The sequence below is a fragment of the Amblyomma mixtum genome, chromosome 4 (assembly GCF_055824585.1).
Source record: "Amblyomma mixtum isolate Tamu chromosome 4, ASM5582458v1, whole genome shotgun sequence".
NCBI classification, from domain to species: Eukaryota; Metazoa; Arthropoda; class Arachnida; order Ixodida; family Ixodidae; genus Amblyomma; species Amblyomma mixtum.
In genome coordinates this window covers 44,070,292-44,098,083 of record NC_143015.1, presented here as the reverse complement: position 1 = coordinate 44,098,083, position 27,792 = coordinate 44,070,292, and the positions used below count along the sequence as shown (strand labels likewise).

At 46.5% G+C, this 27,792-nt stretch overlaps 1 protein-coding gene across 1 annotated transcript; it reads left to right on the top strand.

Moving 5' to 3' along the window:
• The first annotated feature begins 938 nt into the window (after nucleotides 1-938).
• Nucleotides 939-24,609, top strand: LOC149346354 (U-scoloptoxin(16)-Er9a-like). The gene is made up of 3 exons (XM_089541307.1): nucleotides 939-1,044; nucleotides 3,200-3,320; nucleotides 24,492-24,609. Exons 1-3 carry the CDS (start codon nucleotides 939-941, stop codon nucleotides 24,607-24,609), a joined length of 345 nt encoding a protein of 114 aa, XP_089397433.1.
• Nucleotides 24,610-27,792: the final 3,183 nt, after the last annotated feature.

Below are 27,792 nucleotides of genomic sequence, written 5' to 3'. Positions count from 1 at the left end.
CATTCATTCTCGGGTAACTAACAAACGAGTTCCTCGCATAATATCGCATGTGTATGCCTGAGCCTTCGACAACTCAACGACTTGTTTTTGAAATCGGCAGTCTTCGCATACTCAGAACAAAAAAGCTCCCGCCATTGTGATGGCATTGCAGCCGTGATGATTTGAGCCCTGGAGAGCGTATCCGGCAGCAGGTGCCCTTGTCGCAGTCCCCGTCGGCGCCGGAGTTGCCTTCGCCCATTGCTTACGAGAATGACACCTCAATAGCTCTAAAGCCGTACGTCAAACAGAGAGGAACGGCCAAGACAGTATTCTTATAAAGAAAAACTTCGCAGGCCCGTATTGTAGTATTTTCTTTCTTGTCTTCGTTTCTCACTAACTCCTCTTCACTTTCAATTCAATATAGATGACAGTTGGCTGGCAACTGCATCTCAGAGCAACTTTTGTTCTGCACTTTTCTTCTTCAAAAAAAAAAATAATTTGTGAGCACAATAAATAAAATTCAAGCTGGAATCGTCTGATATGAGCAGTATTTTATGAATGGGTTGCAGCTTGGCTAATGAGGAACAAGGCGCATTTTCAACGTTGTTATACGAGCATCGTATGGCTGAAATTTAGCCTTGAATAAGGGTCAATAAGGGTCAATAAGGGTCAGTATCGTTATCAACGAGGCGAGACAAACAGCATAAAGAAATATCAAATAAAAAGAGTAGCATAAAAACCGTAACAGCAGGTGGTGAGAATACCGGCAAGGATAGCGACGTTTTCCCCCAACATTTTCTATCAGGATACCTGGCTGCATCCTCAAACAATGCTCTTATAACATATCAAGAAGAAAAAAATGGTGGAAGAAAACGACATCAAAAGCCGTTTTTTAGAGAACGCTATTCACTATAAAAGGTCCTTCTTTTCTGATATCATAGCCTCTGTGCGACGTCAACATGCCGATCACTTCCCAGTACCTCCTGATAACATTTTTAACTGCGATAATTATAACGGAAATTTCAGAACAGAGCATGTCCCGCGATCCCGGTGCCTACAAGAATGGTAAGCCTTCCAACTCCATTTGGCACCTTATGGGATTATTTTTCGCTAAGGTATGCGAGCTGCCAGTGGCCCTGGGTCACAGTTAGTTCGTGTAAGGCTACAGGAAGCGGATTCCATTTTAATCGCTTCCAGATTAGTGTGAAGGCAAGTTCTGTAGCGGACTGCAATCATTTTATTTCATTTTTATTGACGCGATTTCTGTAAACGGAACACGTGGACCGAAACGCAACTTTATCTGGCGTAAGTGTCCCAAAGAATGCCAGATACACCACTGAATATTTCAGATATGTGACTACCCAGGTTATAGCTCTTCCTCACTCAAGATGTGGTAAGGCATAGAGTGCTGTTATCTGACAAAAAGTTAATAGGTTTGCTAACTCATTACAATGTTAGCGCCTTTCAGTAGTCAATGTGCAAAACATCGAGCAGGACCTGGAGAAAATACATGTGTTGGAGCATAAGTGTTGCAACCCATTTTAGGTTACTAGGTCACATGAATGAAAATTATGTGCATTTTATGGCTGCGAAGGTTATCTCTCGAGGCATAATAAGCCTTTTTACCAGAGACGCTACCTTCCACTTGCGAGAGCAGAAAAATGAGAAAAATTATATGTAATTAATATGTAGGTTGCATTCAAAGCGTCCACTAGGGCCTTAATTTTAAACGATCCTTTCCCTCGAGCCGCGCTACCTTATATAATACGTTGATAACCGAAGGAAAGTGGTAGAGCACAACATAGTACGTAAGAAGAAATCTGTGCGAAAGTTGTGTAAATTAATCTGCGCTTAAGTGAGAACACCTCAGAATGCGTTCAAAGACTGGGAAACCCGAATTCCTGCATATTCTGCACAAAGCGACAATACTTAATCCGTCTTCTCCCTGAGATCAACATGATCGGCACGGTTACTACGGTCGCCGATGTAATCAAGGCCACCCATTAAAACAGTGTGTTGCTCGCAGCGCAGCAAACGAGCCATGCTTTCAAAGAGAACAATCTGTTCTGCCATAGCAACGAAAGCACAGATAACATTGAATCGCGATCACTTCCAAATATAATGTAAATATATTGTAATAAATAGTAAGGGCGCTGAACAAGGAATGCTTTTCGCAGAAACGAAAAGCAGCCCGCAAAAATGTCTTATCAGCAGCATGCGCCTTGATGAAATTTTATTCAGACAAAAACATGCAGTGGTGCCCACTTGGTCTCCACCTTACTATCAATTTTCTTCCTCGTTGTCACCACGACATCAATGTGCATGCTGTGAAAAGAAAAGGTGAAATTTACACAGACAGTCATCCGCCGCTACATTGGTGAAAGGGGCCAGAATGCAGTGTGACGTAGTTAAGAGAAAATGACATTGCCCCGTTTAAACCACATTTGAAAAGCATTAGCTTTATTTTGATAGTTGCTTTCACGGTTCATTTTGCTTTTATTTATTCAACTTCCTGTATATTTTCTTGTTGGAATTGATTCATTTACGCCCACAGCTGCTGTAGCCCTATAAAGGGCTGGAGTATATAAAGGGCATTTTCTATGCTGAGCACGGTTTCATACCTTCGCCACGGAGAATAATACAGGCCCAGCACGAGCAATCCAGGTCCGTACTTGTGACTGAAACCAACACGGCCAAAGCAGTCCGAAAACACTACTATAGACTGTTTAATTGATCAGGTCGTTTTTTTTTTCGACGCATGACTAACTCGGACTAAATTCAGGTCTGGTAGTCCCTACCACCTAATTTCTTTTAACAATACCTAGCGATGTGACGAAGCTGCTGACCTAAGCCTTCATGCTACGACTCATACCTTTCATGGTGTCCTGAGGCGGATGCTTCTATAGTTCTATGGTTGCCCTATACGCTGCTCGAGGGCCCAAACAGCACTTAAGAGCACTTGCGAAAACCTTCGCCTATCTCTTATACCGTCTTCTGCATAGGCAAAAAAGCCTAGACCGGCCCATAATTCTTTGAATCCCTCACCGAAATCGCTCCAAGTCAAACTATAACTTCGCTTTATTTGCGACACTGAAAATTATCACTCCCGCCGATGAGCATTGAACAGTCCCGCCGAACATGCATTTTGAGCTTAATCTTTGTCCATTTCACATTTCTTGAAGATCCAGGTTAAAGATCTCTTATATTGTTTCTTTTTCAGGAAAGTGCTATAAAAATGGCACTGTATACAGCCCCGGAGATAGATTCTACAATACAAAAAATTGCGCAGAGTATACTTGCATTGAAGTAAACAGTACCTATGGTTACATCGTTGGCGTGTCGTAAGTTTTTTTTTCTTACAATCTTCCTTCTTGGGCGCAGTTCTTTAAGATTCCGTACATTTTCCAACAGTAGACGGCAAACTAAATTTATAAAATGTACGCATGCATATTGCGCTCGGCTGATGCAAATACTTTTCCTTTTTAAATGAGGTAGGGTTAGGCGCCTTCTGCGGCGGAAATTATCGCGCTGTCAGGAAAATCAAATTAGCCTACAGTGTCGTAACTCCACAACCATTCGACTTGGTGCAGATGTTTCAAGCACCTAAAAATGACCACATATTACAACAGTGATAGCATCACTACACAATTGCTGATTGTTCTACACAGTCATGACATCATCCCATCCATTTACGTACTGGCTGTAAAAAAAAAGAAAAGCAACTGCGGTAAAAAAATGGTACAGCCAAGACTAGAACTGCAGCGCCATAGGTCGTGAGCCGAACTCGCTGCCCCTCGACATCGCCGAATTTTTTTTCTCTATTGCATGGAAGTACACCCAACATGACAGGCTTCAAGCCCGACTCAGCCAGGTAGCAAAAAAACGCGAGAGAAGTTTGGCCGCAATACTATAAACTTGGGAAAGCAGAACTGCATGAACGCTTCCGACCACGATAAAGACAGAGATTCCATGTCTGTGTCTTTGCGCCGCAGACGGAAGTTGATTAAGACGACGATGCGGAATGGACAGCATGAGACTGTGTTGCAGTTTACATTAGGCTTGCTCGGCTGCGGCTTAGTTCACGTGCAGTCTTTGTCAAAAATGTACATGCCACAGGGTTTCTTCCATTCGAAGCCATGAAGGGGTGCTCTTTAGCGCATTTCGCAGTCTTAAGCTTGGGATGATTCACGACTTAAGTTGTTCCCGCGTTCCTGAGAATAGGGCTGCTGAGTATTTTCATTTTCTCTCTTTATTTCCTTTCCTTTCGAAAAGGTAGGAGCCGGGACTAAAAGCTGTAAAAACAGCTTGACAGGGCCCCCTACATGGTGGCACTGCAGCGTGTCGGAAACATCATCACCATAACAAAGGAAAAATAAATACAGATACATATTACAGAGGCAATATAGTTCAAGCGCAAGAAATAAATACAAATTCAACATTGCAAGGCAAACAACAGTTTGTAACGCTTCAGACACAGAAAAAAAAGAAAACAAAGAAAAAAAAACAGATGAAGTACAATGTGTTGGACATTCTGGACACAGTATGTAACGAATTGAAGCGACAGTAAATTTCTACAAGGGACATGTGTACAATAATTACAGCGCAGAAAACGTCTCACATTACAAGGTCTAAGTCAACTATAATAATTTCTGCCGACAGAACAGACTAATGTTATGTTTAGGTTCGTATGCTGGATCGAAATTCGACGACTCTAAACTATTGAGTAATGTGGGAGTAATATATTTCAAAGATTGCGTATGGTATGAGGTGCGAGGTGTAGGTACAAGCCATTTTTCCTTGTGCCTCGTAAGGCGAGGTCTGGCGTTTTCTTGTAGTTGGGCTAAAGATATTAAAAAATTACTTTTTTCTTTCACAAAAGATTTATATATTAGCATTAACCTATAGATATATAGGCAAAACACTGGGAGAACATTATATTTCTCAAAAAGGGGGGCCGAGTGGTGCAAAAAAGACACATTAGCGATATACCGAACTGATTTTTTTTTGAAGTAAGTGCAGTTTTTTTAAGTCAGTCATACCAGTCGTGCCCCAGACAATAATACAGTACTGAAGAAGAGATAATACTAGGGAATTATAGAGAATAATTTTAACCTTGGTAGGCAAAATTTCTCTCAGTCTCGCAATAACACCAACAGCACTGGATAATTTCGATTGAAGGTACTCAACGTGTTTGTTCCAAGTTAAATGCTTTGAGAAATGAACACCAAGTATTTTCACTGTATCGACTATTTGGATGCGATCTGTACCTAGACGTAGATTCAATGAAGTCAGCTGATGTTTTCCTTTTGGTGAATATAAAATTGCTTGTGTTTTAGACGGGTTTATCCTTAAACAGTTTGCGTTAACATATTGGTGTAAATCGCCAAGCGCTTTATTCGACAGCAATTCAATGTCTGCTTCTGTGTTGCCCTAACAAAAAGCGTCGTATCATCTGCGTACGAGACAAACTGAGCGCTGTCTGTGCATCGAACAATGTCATTGACATAGATGATGAATAACAGTGGCCCAAGTATGCTTCCTTGCGGGACTCCAGTTGATACAGCCAGCACGGAAGATTTACTGCCATTTATGTCAACGTACTGAGTTCTATTTCCAAGGTGTGACTTAAGCAGTGTGTGAGCAATGCCGCGGACTCCGTATCTATGTAGCTTGGAAAAAAGGATGAAATGATTTACAAGATCAAACGCTTTCGTAAAGTCGATATAGATGCCTGCTATAATCTCTCTTTTGCTAAAAGCTTCTAAAATGATCTCTTTTTGTGCTACAAGGGCCGTCTCTGTTGATCGGTGCCGTCTGAAACCATGCTGAAAGTCAGAATACAAGCTGTGTTGCGAAAAAAATGAAGAAATTCTTATGTGTAATATTTTTTCGATTCCCTTTGAGAAAATAGGTAATATGGAAATTGGACGGTAATTGCTTAGTGTACCTTTATCCCCATGTTTAAATATGGGTAGTACACGAGCGACCTGCATTTCTTCAGGAAATATGCCTGTAGATAAATTAGGAAATATGCAAAAGTAGTCGCGTTGCATGACAAGAAACAGATCCCTTGGGATGCATACTTTTGAAAAAGGCTGTACATAAAACATTCCTTCACTGTAATAAATACCATTTTTAAAAAGTTGGCAGTGGCTTAGCTCTGGTTAAGCCTGGATATGCAAGCGAAAAGCTGCAGTTATGCTTTTTTTGACGTCATGGCTGTCGCAGCTCGCGCACAATGCACTGGGAGCACCACGATAACGGTATAGGCAAGCGCTTTATTAGCCGTCCTTCCGCATGCGTAGCAACTGCGCTAAACACGCGGCTGCAACGAAAGGGCAAACGGTGGCGAGGAAGCGAGCGGGCAGTAGCCAACTCCCTCGCTACCACTTCTGGGTATTCTTTTCCTCCTTCCACGGCGAATGTTGGTGCCTCTTCTACGGCCGCCACCGCCGCTCACGCGTTCTCGCAACGCCTTGCGAAAGAGACTTCTTCTCTTGGGACGGCGGCGGCGAGGAGGCGAAGTGGCGACGTAGCACGCGCCGCGGCGGCGCCGAGGGGTGGCTCACGCGAAGCGCGGTGTTGACGAGCCTAGCGAAGCTTTTCGCTTCAAAAACGGATAGGGTAGTGCTCGCGAGCACTGGGAAGCGAAGCTGATCTGCTCACGCGGCTATATTTCGCGGAAATGTTGGCTCCACTTTGTGTTTATTTATTTTTCTCGGAACAAACCCACAAACTTCGCAAGATACCTGGCACAAACTGACAAACATCGCAAGGTTTTGCTGGGCGTTTGCACGTCGGAATGATGCTTTCTCACTAATCATCATCATCAAATGCAAAACGTGACTGCAAATTCTTCATTTTGTAGTTTGGTGTGTTTCCACTCATTTAAGCCATAAGAAAAGCTTCTGCCGAATGCCGCCGCCGCTTGTGCGTGCGCTGTTCCTGTAGTTTCTTTCTATTGTGCAGCGTGCATTTCCATCGCGGGTGCTATGGGTGATCGTGCTTGTGATAGATTCCTGGTTTGTAATCAATCACTTCCACCGGAAGGCTCGTCCCTTATCTGCTCAGAATGCCGATATGGTTATCACTTGGGCTCTTGTTCTAATACGACCAAGACTGCCCACAAAGCAATGAGAGATATCGATAAAAAAAGTTGGAAGTGTCAAACATATGTACATTCAGCTGCTTGAGGTTCAAAAAATGGAACAAAAGTAAAAGATGAGCAGTCTCTGAGAGAAAGGGTGCTCAGATGTCCTTTTCCTGGTCAAATAGACAGTGGAAAGTATGGAAAAGTCTGTTCAGCAACTTTCAGATCACTACGATTGTGGTGGTGGTGGAAAACATTTATGTACAGGTACACTTCAGGACGTTATGCATGAGCTGACCCAGAGGGGGCCAACCCTTACAAGTACTAGGAGGAGGTCCGTAGTTCGGGACCCCAGTGGCGTCGGCTGCCGCCTGGGCTCGCGCGACCAAGGCCCGTTGATCCTGCAGGTCAGAGCAGCCGAGCAGGGTCGCCTCTCAGTCCTCCCGGGTTAAGTGGGTGAGGAGGGCAGCCGGGTTGAAGCGGCAGGCTCAAACCATGTGGTAGACGTCCGAAGACTTCTCCGCACAGTGCGGACAGCTGCCCGAGAAAGAAGGATCGAAGCACTTGAGAGGTGCCGGGCACAGCAAAGTATTAGTATACAGGCGAAGCAGACGCCGCTCCTCCGCCTTTGAGAGACCATTATACTGGCGGGGGTTAAAAACCGTGGCCAGATTGATAAAGTAAAACAATGCCTTTGAAAGAGTAAGCTGAAGTGAATTCGAGTTCCTTATTGTCGAGGTCGGAAGGGACTGTCCGGTGAGAGAGCGCGCGGGCGGCGTCAGCTCCCTCATTTCCATCAAGGCCCATGTAAGCAGGAGCCGAAACGATACGCCGGAGAGCGGGGTCCCCGGTGTAAACGCCGTTTTGGAGAATGCAGTAGGCTAGATATGGTGCTCCGCCCTGCTCGACGTTCGGACGGGCCCCTCGGGAGTTGGAAATAATTGTTTTTGAAGTGGGAACAGATGCAGCCAACGCAATGGCGACCTCCTCCGCGTGTGTTATGTCACGGGCTCGGAAAGTAAGGCAGTTCACTGTTTTGAATTGGTACACGATTGCGGACGTGTACAATCCCCCATGGTGGGGGCCGGAGGCATCCACGTAGAATACGCCGGGCTTCGATCCATAGTGGCGGGCCAGGGCTTCCGCCCGCGCCAGGCGCGATGAAGTGCTGGCCAAAATGCAGCTTCAGTCGACTGAGATTGTTACTTTCACAAAAAGGGCTGAAAGATTGAGGCAGAGATTCAGTCTGAGAGCACTAATCAGGAAATCGTCGAACTACGGCAGCAAATAAGCTGGAGCAATACATCAGGCGGAATAACTTGGAAGTACATGTACTTGCGCAAACCAAAAACGAAAACTTGTTCCAAAATATCTATGCTATAGCGCAGTACTTGAGCTTCCTCAGTGGACTCAGCACAACGTTGAAGGGATTCATAGACTGCCCGCTAAACATGGCAAAATCCCGGCAGTTCTGGTTCGCATTTCCTCTCGGGTAGCGAGGAACCAGTGGGTGGCAAAAAAGCGAAGTATTCGGAAAGCTGAATCAGCGGGGTACTTCCTTGACAATTTAACAGCGCAGAACAAAAGGCTCTTGTGGATGATGAGGACAAGAGCTACAGAAAAGCAGTATGAATATCATTGGCGCTCTAATGGAAAGCTCTTTACGCGCAAGTGCCAGGGTGAAACGGTAATACAGGTCGCATGTGATGCTGACCTCGAATAGATTATCTAAACAGACACCGCCTCTCTTTCGTCTTATATATCGGTTTCTTCCCTTCTTTTTCTTTTATGGCATTGCAAACGAAGCCTCTTTACTACTATGCTTTATCTTTTAACTCGGCGGTGCGCAGCTGTCTTTTTCACGAAAATTACAGGATGTCAGTCTTTCATGTGAATATTAGAAGTCTAAAAAATATGCAATTGGAAATGCAAACAGCTTTGGGTTTCCTGAATCATACATTTGATATACTCGCCAGCTCTAAAACATGGTCCACAAGTCGAAATGACGTTATCTTTGTTCCTGCCAACAAATTTAAAGGCGTGTTCACAGAAAACCGTAGAGGAGGTGGAATCGCATTTTATGTTAAAACCTTGACTATGAAGTTTTAACAGATTTTTTCTTATCGGTACCACTACGAATCAGTTGCTATGAAATGTTTTGAAACACTTATTGCTTGCGTTTATCGACCCCCATCTAGCGAAAGTGCCGAATTTATTAAGTTTGTGTGTGACCTTCTTGAATCAGCATGTATGATAAATTTCTCTCTTGTTTTAGTTGGAGATTTCAACATGAATAGTTTGACAAACAGCTCCCCACGACGTCTTTTTTAGGAAGCCACTGATACATTTACCTGCACCAATGTTATTCAGTCAACAACAAGAATAACTTTAGAGATCGACTCATTATTAATTTCTGTCTTAGAACTCATGAGTTTTCCAGATTTGTATCAGGTGTGTTTTCATTTAATTTAAGCGACCATCTGCTTATTTTCTGCTTTTTCTTCGGGCGATAAGAAAACGGAAACAAGTACCAACTCACCAGATAGTACATGGCAATCTCAGTCAAGTGTATTTGGCTAGGTTTAGATTGGTGATGGAAAGCACTGCCTGTAGCTACGTTCACAATGTGTTAAATCCTAGTGTAGTGTACATCTCCCTTCTGTTAGTAAAATGGAAATATGATACCACATTTCCTTTGAAAGTGGGAAAAGCCCACAAAGTCTCGAAAGTTGTGGGCAACATTATATCAACGAACTTATACCCGTGAAAAACTTTTTTGAGAAATTCATCCAATCGACAGATCCAGTCATACTGAAGGAATACAAAAAAGTTAGAAGTTAGTTAGGCTCTGATATTAAAAAAGCAAGGAAACAATAGTATAAGAACAAATTTGCTGCAGTCTCCAACTGCCCAAAGAAAATCTGGGACTGTCCCAGCGACTTCATGGGAAGGGCGACATTCCATATTCGTAGCACATTAACAATCAATGGCGCTGAATAGAGTGGCGCTGCTTAGGCAGACAAGTTGAATGCGCATTTTGTAATCTCTGGTGAATCATCTTAGAAGCCGGACAGAAATCATGTAATTGGATAATTAATTGCTTCTCCAATTGGAAGTTACATGTTCTTGAACCCATGCACTGAACATGAAGTATTAACATTCCTTAGAAATACATTATAGGCAAATCAACTCCGGCAGGCGCAAATAAAATTAAGGCTGTTGCTGGTCTAATCAGCTTGCCCTTGCAGCACATATGTAACAACGCATCACTTGAAGGTGTTTTTACAAATGGTATGAAAATTGCCACACTGGTTGTTTTACACAAAGATGGTCTCATGACAATATAAACAACTACAGACCTATATCTGTACTTCCATTGTTTTCTAAACTGCTGGAATATTTGATTTATAATCAGACTGTGTAAATTCTTTGACGACAGACAAATGTTTGTTAAAGAACAGTTCGGGTTTCGTAAGAAGTCAATGGAAATGGAACTGCTTAGTGTAAAGTACAAAAAAAATATTTTCTGATATGGGTGACAAACAATTCACGGTCTCAAGTTTTTTCGATCTCAAAAAGGCATTTGATCCAATTAAACATGATATTTTATTTCATAAGCTGCCGTTTTATGGCATTCGAGGAGTTTACGTAAATCTGATCCGTAGTTATCTTTCCCGTCGCGTGCAGTACACACGTTTGAAAGGTCATCAGTCACAACCTGGACAATTAATTTGAGGTGTTCCACAAGGGTCTATTTGCGTCCAATATTTTTTATACTTTATATCAATGATATAATAGCCATCCCAAGAACTCCCACAATAATTTTATAGAATTTTTTCTGGCTTGTGTCTTAGTAATATTCAGTCTGAGGCGAATGCGTGGTTACAAGAATTGTGTTTATGGTTAAATATAACTTAACCAAAATTAAATGTTAATAGAACAAACATTATCCTGTTTAAGGCACGCAACAAGCGTGATGACTTTGAAATTAAGCTCACATTCAGAAAAAGTTTAACTGAGCGTGCTTCTTTCTACAAGTTTTAGGCATCATTTTTGAAGAACGCTAGAGTTCGACCATGCATATTCACAGGATTCATGCCAGCATATCAAGGCCACTCTATGTGCTATATAAAATTAGAGACCTTGTTCCGAAATGGCTGAAGTGGCAATAATATATTTACTCTAATTCAACTGTATCTACATTATTGTGTACTTGTTTTGGTAGGTACAACGAAAACCAGCCTCACGAGGCTGATAACGTGAGGCTGATAACGTTACAAAAAAAATCAATACGATGTCCAAAACCTTTCATAAATGATCCTGCAGGTTTGTACTTCTCCAAAAATCCCATGCTAAAAGTAAACGAATTATTTCTGTCTAAATTGTTTTCTTATGTCTTTAACGATTTGAAGCCTCTTCCCAATAATTACCTTGAATGCTTGCCTGGCATGCTTTATAAACTAAGGCATGCCAGTAACAGAGTACTACTCTTAAAAACTAACCATGGAAAATAAATGCTATCATATTTTATTCCGAATCTTAAAAATAAACACACTCAGGCCATCGAAGTTGAATTGAAATGCTTTCATATTTAATTCCCAATCTTCTAATTAAACATACACAGGCAATAGAAATGATTCAGAAATATGTTTCCCAGGACTCCTTCAAAGGGATTGCTATAGCTACCTTCTTTCTTGTTCGAATGATGAAAGGGTTCTTCACGAGAAATTCTTGATGCCTTTGTTCGTCCGTTAACTCTGTGAATTCTGTTGTATTTCTGTTCTAATATGCATTGTAAACATTTAGTGTACAATTATGTCACTGGAAAAAGTATGCACCTTCCTCCTAATTTTGGCCTTGTAAAAGTATGTGTTTTTTTTTGTAATGAGAGTGTATGAAGATCTTGCTTCTTTTGCTGCTTGTACTGAGCGTTGTGTCGGGTTCTTGGGCCCCGCCAGGCAGAGTATATTTGCCTTTGCCCTTGTATCCGAGACCTTGTTGTCTTGAAGAAAAGAATATCTATATATCTGTCTATCTATCATCAGCCTGACTATGCCCAAGACAGGGCGCATTTTTGACGTGTAAGGCGGTTAAAAAATGACAGTTTTCTGTTTTTAAATAGGCCGTAAAGGCACGAAATGCTTTTTATGGACATCTTCCGCCCACTAGTGCTGAAAATTGCAAACTACGCAAATGCGAGCCGCAACTCGTGTATGGCTGTTGGAACAGCGTAAAATCCCTCCGCACGAGTGCGACAGGTCGTACGCGATATTTCTACTGTCTCGCAGGACCAGTGCAGCTCAGGTGTGGCGGTTAATTGGATAAAATGTTAAAATATTTGTTCCGACTCCAAGCTGCCGACAGATGGTATTGTCCACAGGGATATCGATAAATAAGGCCTGGACGTCCACTCCACTCCACACAACATACAAGCGATGGTTAGTACCCTGTGGTAAATGCAAGCGTGAGCCCAAATGCAAAGAACTAATTGCACCTTAGCTTATGGCGTCTGAAAAGCTACATTTCAGCCGCTTCTTTCATTCTGATATATAGAAGAGAACATGCATGCGCTATTATGAATAATTCTCGCTTCTCACAATATAAATAAGATATCAGGCCCCGCGTCTTTTCCCTCGTGTTAAAAAATTACAGTGAAATCGGTGATACACTCAGGCGTTTGCGACTTTTGCAAATAATAAAAACTGTATCTTTTGCCCATTTCTGAATAAGGTGGAGGCACTGAGCGACTACAGAGAATGTTAAGATATGCTGTATTCTATTTTCCTAGGTTTATTACCCAGGCGTCACGAAAGTAAACATTTTCATTATGATTAAAGGATGGAACGACCCACAAAGAAAGGAGTTGTAGCGTCACAACATGGAGAGGCGCTTTAAAAGACGAGGATTTGCCAGACACGCGCGGGGTGGAATGTTCCAACGCGCTCAGGCCAAGCGGAATTTTGCGCTGGCCACCGCTACTCATCGCGCCTCAAGCTGCCTTGAATAAATCTGGTGATGCGTCCCTCAGCGACAAAGAGATTGTGCTAAAAATGCATTTCAAACATATTGTATTAATTTCATATTTATTGCGCATTTTTTGACCCTGTGCTTAATCTGCAATACGAATGCTTTGTGAGCATACTAAGAATAATATTTTTAATGCTTTAAAGATACACGAAAAGTACATTTTTGCCCACTTGGTGTATCTATAATGCGTTAAAGATATACTAAAAATATACATTAAATACATTAGAGTAGATTAGAAATAGACTTTAAATGTACATTTAATACATTCAATATATATTCACTTCGGCTTAAAAAAGGTCTTCTGGACGGCTTCACAGAATGAGACAGGTTAATGCTTCAACTGCAGAACAAAGTGCACACGCGTAATCATCGTCAATCAAGAGATGTATGAGATATAAAGTCACGTGACGGAATGGGAACTGCAAAGATACCTACACAGCAAATCATGACTAAAGAGACGCAGCAAACAAGAAGTGCTCTGACATGATTTGTACTAGGCTTGCCTTATATATATACCCACCGAGAGCGACGCACTATCTTGCCCGGTGAGGCGTTTTTTGCACAAAGACTGTGGGCACCCAAATTATCGAACGAGTGCCATATTGTTAGCGTTCGAATTTGGGAGTAATCTAGAACTGAATTGCTAGTTGAAACTTGCGTCAGGCATAGGTCAGGAGTCGAACTGTCAACCAACAGATACCGGGCGTCTAAGGGAGCCTGTCGGTGCTGCAGTCGGGGTCCTTTGCGCTGGCATATTCGGGCCCGGAAGTACCCAAGGCGCCTTTGCCGGTATCATGCTGTGACGTTCTCCGCGCGTAGAGTAAATAAGTGGTGATTACCTTCCTGCTAGAAGTTACCATAAACGAAAGGACGACAGGAAAGGGAGAGTTTTCACTGTTCCCTTAAACGTCATTTCGAGCCCTAGATTGTTCCACGGTAGCTTGAAGTGTAATGCAGATATGTTTACGTGGACTGCCCATTTGTTAGAATTTGAGTATACTTTAGACGAATTGATTGCATATTTACGAAAGTACACATTACATACATTGGCAACACCAAGATGCGATTTCGCTAAACTCGATTTCGAACATTAGATTGTTCAATGGCAGCTTGAAGTGTGTCTCAAATATACAAATGGGGACTGCCAGTTTGCTAGAATGTAAGTATTGTTTGGACGAATAAATTGCAAACAGCTAAACGTACGAGTTGGTGGTACATATTGAAATGTAAACAGTGCAAGGACGAAGACCGCAGTAGAAGAAACACATGACGAGCGCTATAAATACGCATTAATTTTGTACTTGCGGAACTACACTTCAAATACACTGACAAGATGCAAATGCCATTTTCCGAAACGCAATTTCGAGCCCTTGACTGTTCAACAGCAGCTAGAAGTGTGATGCAAATACGTTTAAAAGGACTGCCCGTTTGTTCTAATTGAAGTATGTTTCGGATGAATTAATTTCATATTTACGGAAGCCCACTTTTAATAGACCGACAAGATTATAAAGCTGCAGACATTTTTTACACGTCTTTTAAAAGTGCTCGAAGTATGCTTTGGGCAAGGTATTTTTGGTACATTTTAAGAAAATATTTCGAATAGCAAGCATAAAATTGCAGGAACGTATTTCATACATATTGAAGCGTGTGGACGACGACGACAAAGAGCGATGACACGAGTGGGAAGAGTAGAAGACGACAACGAAGTTCGGACTGTGTTCTCGGTGCCGCTCGCAGCTGTTCTTTTCTATCTGTAAATATTTGTAAATATATTCTTTCCCGCTACATATTTGGTGGAGGTGCGGATTTCCCCTAAGCCTACCGACGACGGAGCTCCGCAGCGGCCGCCAGTTGCCTTCACTCATCATGACCCAAGACGCCTCCCAGCAAACCTCAGCCCTGGCCATGACATCACTCGTTCTTTCTCCCCCTCGTGACCCTGGGACATTTTCTGGTACCGACAACACTGACGTCGACGACTGGATCAACATGTACGAGCGAGTGAGTACCTACAACCGCTGGGATCCGACCCTTATGCTCGCAAATGTAATATTCTATCTAAAAGACACCGCCCGGGTCTGGTATGAGACCCACGAAGACCATCTAACCAGCTGGGACGTGTGCAAAGAGAAACTCCGCGAATTGTTTGGACGGCCGCTCGGCCGAACGCTTGCCGCTAAGAAGGACCTCGCCTCCCGAGCTCAAACATCTACGGAGTCCTATGTGTCGTACATTCAAGATGTGCTGGCCCTCTGTCACAAAGTTGACGCCAACATGCCCGAGTCTGACAAAGTCGGCCACGTGTTGAAGGGAATCGCCGACGATGCCTTCAACTTGCTCGTATACAAGAACTGCACTACAGTCGACGGAATTATTAAGGAATGTCGACGCTTCGAGGGAGCCAAAAGCAGGCGTATTAGCCAGCCGTACACAGGCCTCCCCAACACGGCTGCGACTTCTTCATGTGAAGACCTGCGACACCGGGAAACTCCAGCGCCCCCAGAAAATGTGACCCGCATCATCCGACGCGAGCTCGAAGCTATGTCCCCTGCCCTCTGCATCTACATGATGGCGACAACCGCTTGCCTACCATCTCTCTGGTACAAGCTGTCGTCCGCCAAGGGCTTGCAAACCTTGGTTTCCAGCCCGTCAGCCCTGTACGGTCTTCACCAACACCCGAAATCACTGCGATTGCTCCTGGACGACCTTCGTACTTCACTCCACGTCGCCGAAACCCTAACGACTGGCGGACAACCGACGACAGGCCCATTTGTTTCCATTGCCACCGCATTGGCCACATCTCCCGCCACTGTCGAAATTATTGGTCCCGTCGCAGCACATACCGTCCTCTCAGCTCCCACCGCGACGACGAACAGCCCAGCCACTACACGCCCCCTCCAGCCCAGCACAGTGCTACAGTCGACGGCCAGATTCCCCGCTCCGGCCGGTCCCCGTCCACCCTGCGTCGACAGTCTCGTTCGCCCCAACGCCGTCGTTCCTCTCCTGGCCCCTACGGACGCTCGCAAGCGGAAAACTAGACACTGCAGTGTCTGGAGATGATGCTGCAGTACAGCCCCAGTCCCAAAATCCTCGATTAGCCCTTCGCGCACACCATAATTTGCTCGCCATTCATGTCGATGGAGTGCCTGTGAGAGCCCTGATCGATACAGGCGCGCACGTATCCGTCATGAGTTCAGCCCTACGACGCCGCCTCCGAAAAGTACTAACCCCTGCACCCAAAGCCGTTCTCCGCGTTGCTGACGGCGGAACGCTACATGTTGTTGGACTATGCACAGCCCGTGTGACCATATCCGGCCGCCATACATCCGTGCTGTTCTCTGTTCTGGACCGGTGCCCTCATGAAGTCATTCTTGGCCTCGACTTCCTGTCTGAGCATTCAGCCCTCATTGACTGCGCCACTAATGTTGTTCAGCTTGACCTTCCTCTTTCTGCTGAGTCGCCGTCCCCAGTTATACACCGTCTTTGTGCTGTCGACTTTGTCCGTCTACCGCCTCAAGCCGCAACTTACATTTCTTTCTCATCTGTTCCCCTTGTACCTGATGGTCACTACGTAGTCACTCCGGAACTTGTCATCGCCCTGACGCGCAGTTGCGCTTCCACACATTGTATTTACAATGTCGGCCAACCGAGCGTGCCTTCCGGTCCTGAACTTTGGTTCATCCATCCAACCGCTCCCGCAAGGCAACTCACTCGCCACGCTCTGCCCTGCTGCCGTATGTGTGATATCAGTGGTGGACAGCTGCTTACCTTCCACTCAGCAATGCCGGTTGCCTGCGGCCCCATCAACAGCGAACCTAACGGACGACTACGCCGACATGATCGCTTCTGACCTACCGCCGATGCAAGCTCGCGATCTTAGGTGCCTCTTATCATCTTTCCGCGACATCTTCGACTTTGATAGCCGTGTTTTGGCTCGGACCTCTGTGTTGACGCATCACATAAACACCGGTGATTCCGCTCCTCTCCGCAGACGTCCGTACCGAGTGTCCAGCGCCGAACGCACCGTTATAAATCAAGAGGTGGACAAGATGCTGGCAAAAGACATCATCGAGCCCTCGTCAAGTCCTTGGGCTTCACCAGTCGTCCTGGTGAAAAAGAAGGACGGCAGCTGGCGCTTCTGCGTTGATTATCGGCACCTCAACCTCATCACAAAAAAGACGTATATCCACTCCCAAGGATCGATGATGCATTAGATTGCCTCCACGGCGCCAAATATTTCTCTTCAATTGATCGTCGATCGGGGTACTGGCAAATTGCCGTTGATGAAAAGGACCGCGAGAAGACCGCCTTCGTGACGCCTGATGGCTTATACCAGTTTAAAGTCATGCCGTTCGGCCTCTGTAACGCCCCGGCTACCTTCGAACGAATGATGGACTCCCTTCTTCGTTGCTTTAAATTGTCCACTTGCCTCTGTTACCTAGACGATGTTGTGGTTTTCTCGCCTACTTTTGCCACGCACCTCGAGCGCCTCTCCAATATTCTGACAGTGTTTCGTAACGCCGGACTTCAGCTAAACTCATCGAAATGCAAGTTCGGTCGTCGCCAACTTACTATTCTCGGACACCTCGTTGACGCTTCTGGTGTACGCCCAGATCCCATCAAAATTCAAGCTGTGAAGGACTTTCCTCTTCCGAGGTCGTCGAAAGATGTGCGCAGCTTTGTCGGCTTGTGCTCGTATTTTCGCCACTTTATCAAAGATTTCGCCGGCATTGCTCGTCCCCTCACCGATCTTCTCAAGAACGACACCCCCTTTACCTGGGGCCCTGCTCAAGAGAACTCATTTTCATCCCTCGTCCATTTGCTGACCACTCCGCCCATCTTAGCACATTTTGACCCGTCGTCTCCCACAGAGGTTCGCACCGACGCCTCCGGATATGGCATCGGCGCCGTCCTAGCCCAACGTCAACAGGGTCAAGATCGAGTCATCGCTTATGCCAGCCGCCTACTTTCAGCCGCAGAGCAAAATTACACCATTACTGAGCGCGAGTGTCTTGCCCTTGTCTGGGCAGTAGCTAAATTCAGGCACTACCTGTTCGGCCGTTCATTCGCTGTTGTCACTGATCCCACGCTCTCTGTTGGCTGTATTCACTAAAAGATCCCACCGGTCGTCTTGGTCGCTGGGCATTGCGCCTCCAAGAATACTCATACTCCGTCGTGTACAAGTCAGGGCGCCATCACCAGGACGCTGACTGTTTATCCCGATACCCTGTGGAACCACCTGACCTAGAGGACGCTGAGACCCTGCCCTGCCTCTTAGCTATCTCTGATCTTGCCGATATTGCCAACGAACAGCGCCACGACTCATCTTTACGACCTATCTTTGATGGCATCCGTTCTGCAAACCGATCTCCGTCTCTGAACCTTTATGTGCTCCAGAACGGCATTTTGTACCGCCGAAACCTACGCTCCGATGACCCTCCGCTCCTGCTCGTGATACCCCAACGTCTACGTTCTTCTGTCCTTGAAGAACTGCACGATCTGCCGACAGCCGGTCACCTTGGCGTGTCCCGCACGTACGCTCGGGTGCGGCATCGCTTCTTTTGGCCTGGTCTCTATCGTTCCGTCAAGCGTTACGTGGCCGCTTGCGACCTGTGTCAACGTCGGAAAAGGCCCTCCACTTTGCCTGCCGGTCTTCTGCAACCCAGCGACATACCTCCGGAACCTTTTCATCGTGTTGGCCTTGACCTTGGCCCTTTTCCGACGTCCCTCTCCGGCAACAAGTGGATCGCTGTCGCAACTGATTATACGACTCGGTACGCCATCACGCGTGCTTTGCCGTCCAGCTGCGCTACTGACGTCGCCGATTTTCTTCTGCAGGACGTCATCCTTCACCACGGCGCCCCTCTTCAACTGCTCACCGACCGCGGTCGTTATTTTCTATCCAGAGTAGTTCACGACATTCTTCGTTCGTGTGACACGCAGCACCAGCTCGCGACAGCTTACCACCCGCAAACCAATGGGCTTGCGGAAAGGTTCAACCGCACGCTCACCGACATGTTAGCCATGTACGTATCGCCAGACCACCGAGATTGGGACGCAGCCTTGCCTTATGTGACATTTGCATATAACTCTTCCCTTCATGACAGAACAGGCTATTCTCCTTTCTACCTTTTGTTTGGTAGGCATCCCACCTTGCCTTGGACACACTCATCCCTTCTTCAGCCCCCACCACTGCTTACGCTCGGGACGCCATCTCCCAGGCCACGCTGGCGCGCCAAATAGCACGTAGTAGGCTCCAAGCCTCTCAAGTTTCCCAGAAGTCAGCCTACGACCGCCGTCACCAGGCCGTCGAATTTACCCCAGGATCACTCGTCCTTTTCTGGACGCCCTCTCGCAGCGTCGGTCTCTCCGAGAAGCTCCTTTCGCACTACCGTGGCCCTTACCGTGTCGTGCGCCGTGTTACCGACGTGAACTATGAAATTGCTCCCCTTGAAACCACGCCATCGTCCTCTGGCGCCACCACCGACATCGTCCACGTCTGTCGCCTTAAACCTTATCACGACGCTCGTACGTCGCCGCCCTAACGCCGAGACGGCGTTTCAGCAGCCGGGGGTCCTGAAGCGTGTAGACGACGACGACAAAGAGCGATGACACGAGTGGGAAGAGTAGAAGACGACAACGAAGTTCGGACTGTGTTCTCGGTGCCGCTCGCAGCTGTTCTTTTCTATCTGTAAATATTTGTAAATATATTCTTTCCCGCAACAATATTTTTAGTGCATTCATGTATACAAAATATGTTTTAAATACATCTTAAATTGCCCATCGTATATTCAAAACGTATTAGTTTTCGATAAGGGGTCTGTCGCCCACATAGGTGACCTCGGGCTACTAGGACGAACGCAGTTAGCAGTCGCTCCGTTTCACCCCCTCCCCTGCTTTCTCACGCCTATAAGGTAGCAGCTATCTGCCTGCTGCTCTCTCGTCCAACCCCAGTCATCTGTCCTCCACCAGCCGCGTCATCGATTCGTCTCCATGGCCGCCTTCCCAACGAGGCGTGTGCACTACTTAGACAACACCTACACTTCGTGGACTCTGTGTTGCCCGGCGTAGCGCCCTTATATGAGAAGAATCCTCCCTAATATTACTTTTAGGGTCTAGCTAATACGCATACGATGTTTCCCGCCAGGCCATATGCTCCTCGCATACCAAGATGCGCCTTCCAGACGACCTCTTTGAGCGGCTCATGTTGCCTGAACCCGGGCGTACTCTCTAGGACTGCATGAAGGCGGCGGAGAGACATGAAGCACGACATGAAGGCGGCTGTGGTGTCATTTGCAGTCATGACGCTATGACCTCGCCTGCGAGCCGTTTGACGGCATTGCGCAAACTTCCAACCCATCCCTCGCCTCCTCACCGCAGGAATATTGTATACTATCTGTGGTTTCCTAAGAACGCGAAGAGGCATTAGTGGATTTCTGCATTGCCATATCCCTAGACCACGCCTCTTCTCCATGCACCACAACACCTCTGGTCCTTGTTGTTGAGCCCGCGCTCCTGCTACACCAAGTCCCGACCCCGCCACAGCCTCATGCCTGCTCTGCTCCAACACCAGGACCTCGTGCATACCACCGTGTCCCGCTCTACGCTCTCCCTCTACGCCACCATGGCTTTCATCAATGCCGCCTGCCTGTTGCATCCCTTGCTCACTCTTTGCCACTAAAATCGTCGTGGGAAAATTCTCAGTCGCACAGTAAGGTTCCCATCGCTCCAAACGATTACCCCTGAGCCCCACCAGTGCCGTTTCACCGGCGTTCACCCTGCCTGGCTGTGAGAACTGTTCTGCATAATTCCCGCCAGCCTTTAGCCTATGGTCTCCTCCCAAGCCGTACCCATGACAGTGTAGAGACAGCCATCCAGCGATACCACACTCACCGGCACATCCTTGTTGCGAGTGCAGCGTCCTTACAATTTCAGACCCCTATTGGCCTCCCGCGCAAGAAGACATCATGCTACCTCAGCTAGCTCGACTCGTCGCATGTTTCCGACTGCTCCGTTTTACCCACTCGCGACGTCCGGAGCTGACTTTGTCATGAGACCTTGCATGCCTACCTGACTCCAACCTTCACACGGACATTCCGGCAGATACCTGTGTGTGCCTAGTGGCTTGGTCATGGCTTTCTCGTTCTTTGCTCTGCTTAGCGTTAGCGTTATTTTCATTTGCTTCTCCACATGGTGTCTAGGTGAGGGGGTTTTATATTGCGAATGCATGGACGGCAGCTTGAAACGAGCAGAAAGGGCCCGACACGCGCATTGTAGCACATTTAAGGCACTCAGGCAGAGCAGACGTGTTGTACGCTCGCCACCGCTGCTCATGGCTCCTCAAGCCGTCTTGAGTAAATGTGGAGCCGCGTCCAGCGCCCGTAGACTAAACACGGTGCTGTCTTATAATGGACAGTTGATTTTGAATCGCCAGTAGAAGATTACCAAGTGCACTTAAGGAACGTGTGCGAGAATAATAAAAAAACAGTGCGACTCTTTTAAAATTCAAATGTAATTCAATTGATTCAACTGAACCTGCATACTAATTATATTGCAATTTTATACTGTCACGTTGTAGTGACGGCAGTCCAGCGGTCAGGAACACACCAGCAAGTCTGGGAAACGAAGCTCTTTATTTGGGCTGACTTGCGCCCGCAAGAGAACTAAATCACTCGGCGGCGGCGTAAGCAACAAACGTGCTCGTCAGTCGTCGAACTACGAATGTTTGCCGCTCGCGGCATCGCTCAATTTAAAGCCGTCAAGGAAACTTCCAGATAACAGGTCAAGATCATCTACAGTAATCTGGAAAAACCTAGATGCAGCCTTTCATGGCTGCGATCAAGCGAGATTAGTCTGGTCGCTTCTCGCGTCACGAACAAAAGTGATAACGACCATTTCCTGCAGCCTTGAGCGTGAACGAACAAACACTACAATGATACTTGGCAATACGTATTACATTCCAATTCTATTTTTGGCAGTTCCTCCAGTTGTGAAAAGTAATCCTGACTATTACAGGTCAGCATTTCGTCAAAAAAGAGGGCTGTTGCGGGCTGGTTGGTGCATGCTGATAGAGAGGATGTAACAGCGCTTAAGACGAGAAGCACGCAGCGCATGTGTTTGTCTCGTTCCCTCTGTCCCATTTAAAAGCTGTAGAAGCATCGTAGTTAACCTTGTGCATTTTCACGCCTTCGATGACATCAAACCAATGCGGCTAATCTCGAGTTTTTTAACGCTGCCACTTTTTGAAAATTGATTGTGAGGAAAGGAAATGATGCAGTAACTGTCCGACCCATCTCGGTGGACACCCGAACCACGCCATAAGGGATGAGATGAAGGAGGGAGGAAAAACCGGCTCAGGCGGAGCTGGGTTTTTGTGCCGATGCGCCATCTAATAATTGTGCTTTAATATACAGTACTGTGCATGTCTATCGTAAAGACTTCAGAAATGTTTCTCGCCTTAACCGCCGGCTCGTTTGCGGTAAAACTGACTACACCGCTTGCATATTGTGGTAACTTTAGTCTCATATCAAGTTTTACAGCAATACTTACTTGATTCAACCTCGAATGATGCAATTGCGTAATCCCCTGCGTCGAGATTGGCGAACTCGAAGCCGGCAGCGCCGCATTTTCGCGCAGAACTGCACTGGCGCCATCAAAGGACCTGCGCAGCTTGTAATGCTGACGTCGGCGCCCTTCGCGTCGTGGAAATTTACTATGCAAACAACAGGTGGCGCTACTAACGTTATTTGGCAAAAACCCGCAGTTGGCGGTTTTCGGTTCGTCGGTTTCAAGGCAGACGATTGATAACTGGTTTGCAACATGCGAGACTCAACCAGATAAGTTGGCAAACTTACTACGAGACAAAAGTTGTCGCAATACCCAAGATGAGTGCGCAGTTTCATTGTAAACTACCAAGCAGTTGAGGCGAGAAAATGTTTCAAAGGCTTCCCGGTAAAGATTCACAATTGTGTATATTTGCCAGCATTTTCCATGTTTTAAAGCAAGAAACGAGTAGAGGCGATCCACAAAGTAGACGTACCCATTGAAATCGCGCAATATTATCAACAGAAACCAATCCAACAGTAAGAAAGATGCGTTTTTTATTCGAAATGGACTCAAAGTTGCGATGTCCGCTAGGAAGGGCCACAAATGCAATCTGTTTTAAAGCTTTTTCGGCCTAAAATATTCGTTTTCTGTGAAATTAGTGTTTGTGGTTAGAGGGTAGTAGTCTCTTGATATAGAACAGCATCGGTATGTCCTCAATATCCAAACAGTTATCGCTTATGCATGTTTACTGTTCAAAACAGGACCTACCTGCATCACCCCTAGTAGATAAAATTAACAACGTCCTATCGCATTTAATGATTAATCAGAAGATAAATAACTGCTCATTAAGAACCCTTATACCGATGGCTATGGAACTATGTGCATAACAAGTTGAAGTGTTGCTATTCGGCCGGTACAAGTCTTTCTTAGGAACAGCAAATAGTGTTACTAAATAAACTATAGATGTTCCTCGTGTCACACCACATATGCCTAGAAGGCCTCCCAGAAGGCTTGAGCAAATGAAGCGCTCATTCCAGCGCTATGAGGTGGGGTTGCCGCCAGAGTACCGTCCGGCAATGTGGACTCTCATCTACGACTACCCTAGTGGTCATGCGGACAGGGCAGGCACGACCACAAAGAAGAGAAAGACATCCTGAAGGCAAATGAATCCCGGATGTGAACCCAGAATGAACATTATGGGCTAAGGACTGCGTTGAAAAACCTTGTCTCAGGCTACCGCCACTGCGCACATGGTAGAGCTCCTCACAATTCTAGTTAGAATACTGGATCGATAAAAATATGAAAATAATAATGTAACATTCTCTAAGATTGATGGGAATACTTTATCAAGGTAAGGCGTGGAGACATGCAGTGGGTTTTCACAGGAAGGCGTGGTACGCGCCAGACGCCAACAGTGGATGCAGTAATAGCGGCAGAATCATAGCTAGGGTAGAAAAATAACAGAGAAGACCAAAAAATCTACAATTTACGACAATAACTGCGCTGTAACAAACTAACCAACAGTGCCACGAAGAACGTATCACACTCTAACATTGTACTTGTATTTAAGAGCACGTTATCACAACACAGCAGAGATAGAAAAGCGTTTTTAAAGATGCCGCTTGCATCTTTGAAGGACTACGGCCTTTTACCTTCCAAGCACTAACAGGTTTTTGGACATTGCGATAGACAGATTACCAACGCTAGATAAAATCCTCTTCGTCAGCGTTCAGCAGTTCATGATCGAAATCGCGTCTACATGCTTTTCTCGTTTCAGCGCACCTATGCGCTTCTTGTTTGCTTAAAGTTCTTTTCTGCCTTCTGATTTTAGAACAAATATCTGTTGCAGATGCAGCGTGATGCGAGTAAGCCCCCCGTGTTACCTCACCCCACGGACCGAAGGAAAATACCCCTACTGCTGTCCGAAAGATATCTGCCCGAAAGGCCACAGATTGCACCGGCAATAAAGAAACAGTTATGAGGCAATGCTGTTTTTGTAAATATCTCGAATACAGAAGTGACATCCGGGACCCTATTTATAAGGGTCTTTGTGGAGAACTTGTTCTGAAAGTTTTTTTCATGAACCGGTCGGCTGAAGCATATCCCCAGCTCTGCAGCTGATCGACCCAATAATAGAAATGTACAAAGGGTTTGGTTTGGTTGGTTTGGTTTGGTTTATGGGGTTTAACGTCCCAAAGCGACTAAGGCTATGAGAGACGCCGTAGTGAAGGGCTCCGGAAATTTCGACCACCTGGGGATCTTTAACGTGCACTGAATGTACAAAGGGCCAGAGTGAAACCATCCATTTGCGATATTGGGACGATTACATGCGCTGCTTGGGATGTCACGTGGAACTCTCCCAGAAAGAGCGGCCGTGGGGAACGAAAACGTTTTCCAAGTGACACGAGTGCTAGGCTGCTCGGAGTAGCGTGCACAGTATCATATTCTCAAAATTATTCTGCACGTATCACCTAACTCATTCCGCGATGCTCATAAAACAGGCTTTCAAAAAAAAAAAAGAAACGAGATACCAGGAATCTTTCGGGGCTTCATCCTTCAACTGTCAAACTATGAAGGCACCAGCCAGAAACATGGTAAGCTCCATATAAAATAAGGTACTGAGATCATGTTTAAAAGCCAATGCCAAATATTTGTTACCGCAGCTGACATTTCAGAAATTGAAATATCGTGAAATCGCGACAATGGCCATTCAGTAGAGCAGTAGAGTTGCTATTGCTTAGACCGATGCCCATATTATATTTCTAGGGGCCAGGGAATCTATTTGGCTTTAACAACGCAGTGTCAGTACCCCCAGTACTTCGCCTAAAGGTATTTTCGGGCCATTTTGTTCTCCTTTTCTCCCTCTCGTCTTTGCTAATGTTGTGAAAAACAAATGAGACTGTCCCAATTCTCTCAAGGCTACATAATATGGCGCTTACCTTCACATCATCGATTCACTCGTGACAGTCCTATAGAGCCGCACGCAGTTTGGAGTCTCTCTGTAGCTGCGCCAAGAAAGTGCCACCTGCGTTTATGTTCTGCGCCTGCAAGACTCAACTTGAAAAGTTGCCGAAGAAGAAGCGCAGCACCGACAGCTACAAGATCCCGCCGTGTAACCACTGACGAGGTACCGAAGGTAGGCCCATGCAATATGAGAGACAACAACAGTTTCACAAAACGACAAACTGTACATAAGTATTCCCTCTATCCCTGCATCTCTACTCATCGAGAGACCGTCTCTGACGGGGCACCCCTGATGCGAAGATCAAGCTTCAGTCTTCGAGTTAAACCAACCGTCTCTGGCGGGGCACCTCTGGTGCAAGGAGAGTAGAAGAACCTGAACTTTACTGGCGCCGTCGGCAGGATCCTGCGGCCATCGGAAGACGGCGCAGGAAGAAGACTGAAGGCAGGGAAAAAGGCGACGACAAGGCAACAGGTCAGCGTTCGAGAACGGACCTGCAGGGAGAGACAGCGGCAAGGACCACGGCAGTAGTCCAGCGACGCGGGACTGCGTCCGGTCAAGGAAAGCAGCGCGTCGAGAACTCGACGGTCACCGGCGGGTCGCAGCAAGTGACGACAACGTGCACGGGACCAGCGGCGTGCGACAGCTCATCGCAGCGTCCGGTGAAAGTGGCGGTGGACTCCGACGCCAAGGAGTTGGCAATGCGGATCGACGCATCGAAACTGTGAGTTTCCTTCGTCGCATTGTTAGCGTCTCTGTGCATGTGTTCGAGCTGGTAGGACAGTTGAGGGATACAGACGGCGGTATGGAGAGTTATCCATGCCGGCCCACACTCGACGTGAGGTACAGAGTAGAATTGGCGAAGGCGCGGTTAGCTTATTTTCAGGCTGAGCTTGCAAAAGTCAATGGAGGAAAGGCGCTGCTGTGCGAGGAAAAACCCCAGGATTTTAAGTGCGTCTTGGAGGCATTAGAAGCAAAGCGCCAGCAGCTAGCGCTGGAGCTCGCTGAGCTCAAGGAGGCTAGGAGAGCTAGTGAACTAGCCAGGGGAAACTGGTCGGAGTCCCGAGAGGCGAGGCCACCTGTGCCGGAAGGTAAAGCCTTATGCTTGTCATGCACAGGACAGGAAAACAGCAGTGAGGACGCTGAAAGCAATCAGCCGGTATGCGGGAACGCATCTTCGTTAGGAAAGGCCGCAAAAGGTTCAGGAAGTGAAAACGAGATTCCTGAAGGGCGCGGAAATATCACAGCTTTTCCGCCACCACGGGCGGCTAGCAATGAAAGGGAGCAGCCCGAGTCAGATCATCTGGGGGCGATCGAGACCAAACTGTGCGACAACAAACAGGGCAACGATCAATCTGCAGAGGTTAGCTCTACCCCAGATAAGAGCAGGGACGAGGGCGCGAGTTCAGGAATAAAAACTCGGTCTTAGGCAAGCTGCGAAAAAGAGCAGTTGGTTCAGCGTGAAACGACCAGCGACGAGAGACGTCAGATGGGCGAGCTAGTGACAGCAGGAAACCTAGCGTTGCCGCAACCGCACACTGTGTCGGGCATAGGGCGTGAAGTGCCCCGTATCGTTAGTGATGGCAGGGACATTCCATCCGAGGCAGAGAGCGGAGGTGGGCCTGCTGGGCCGACCGGGCAGAGCGCCGCGCAATTGTCGAACGCACCCGATGCGTGTCCGGCCAGGTCATTTGAGGACCCGGAAATGGGTGGCGACTTGCCACAAGGCAAATTAGCGTCAAGTGACTGCGAGGGATCTCATAGAGCCTCTGAGCAAACAAGGGAAGGGGAATGAGGGGCTCGTTATAAATATGACAGAAGCCAACAGCCACTGAAACCAAGGGGCACAGGGGATTTTTGTTTAATTTATTTATTTATTTTGTGGTGTTGATCAATTTAGAATATTACTGAATATGTTATCGCTTAAAGCTAATTGATTAGAAAAGCAGAAGAAAAAACAACCACATGCCGCCGGTGGGATCCGAACCCACGACCTCCGAATTACGCGTCCGGTGCTCTACCTCTGAGCTACGGCGACGGCTGTCAATTCTTCTGCTTTCGGGGGTATTTATGTTTACAAGTAACCTAACCTTGAGAGTGTTCATCAGCGCCACCCACGTTCATAAACGGCGGATGTGGAACGTCCTGAGTACCGCAGGTGTGACGTGGAACGTCATCGAACAGAGAG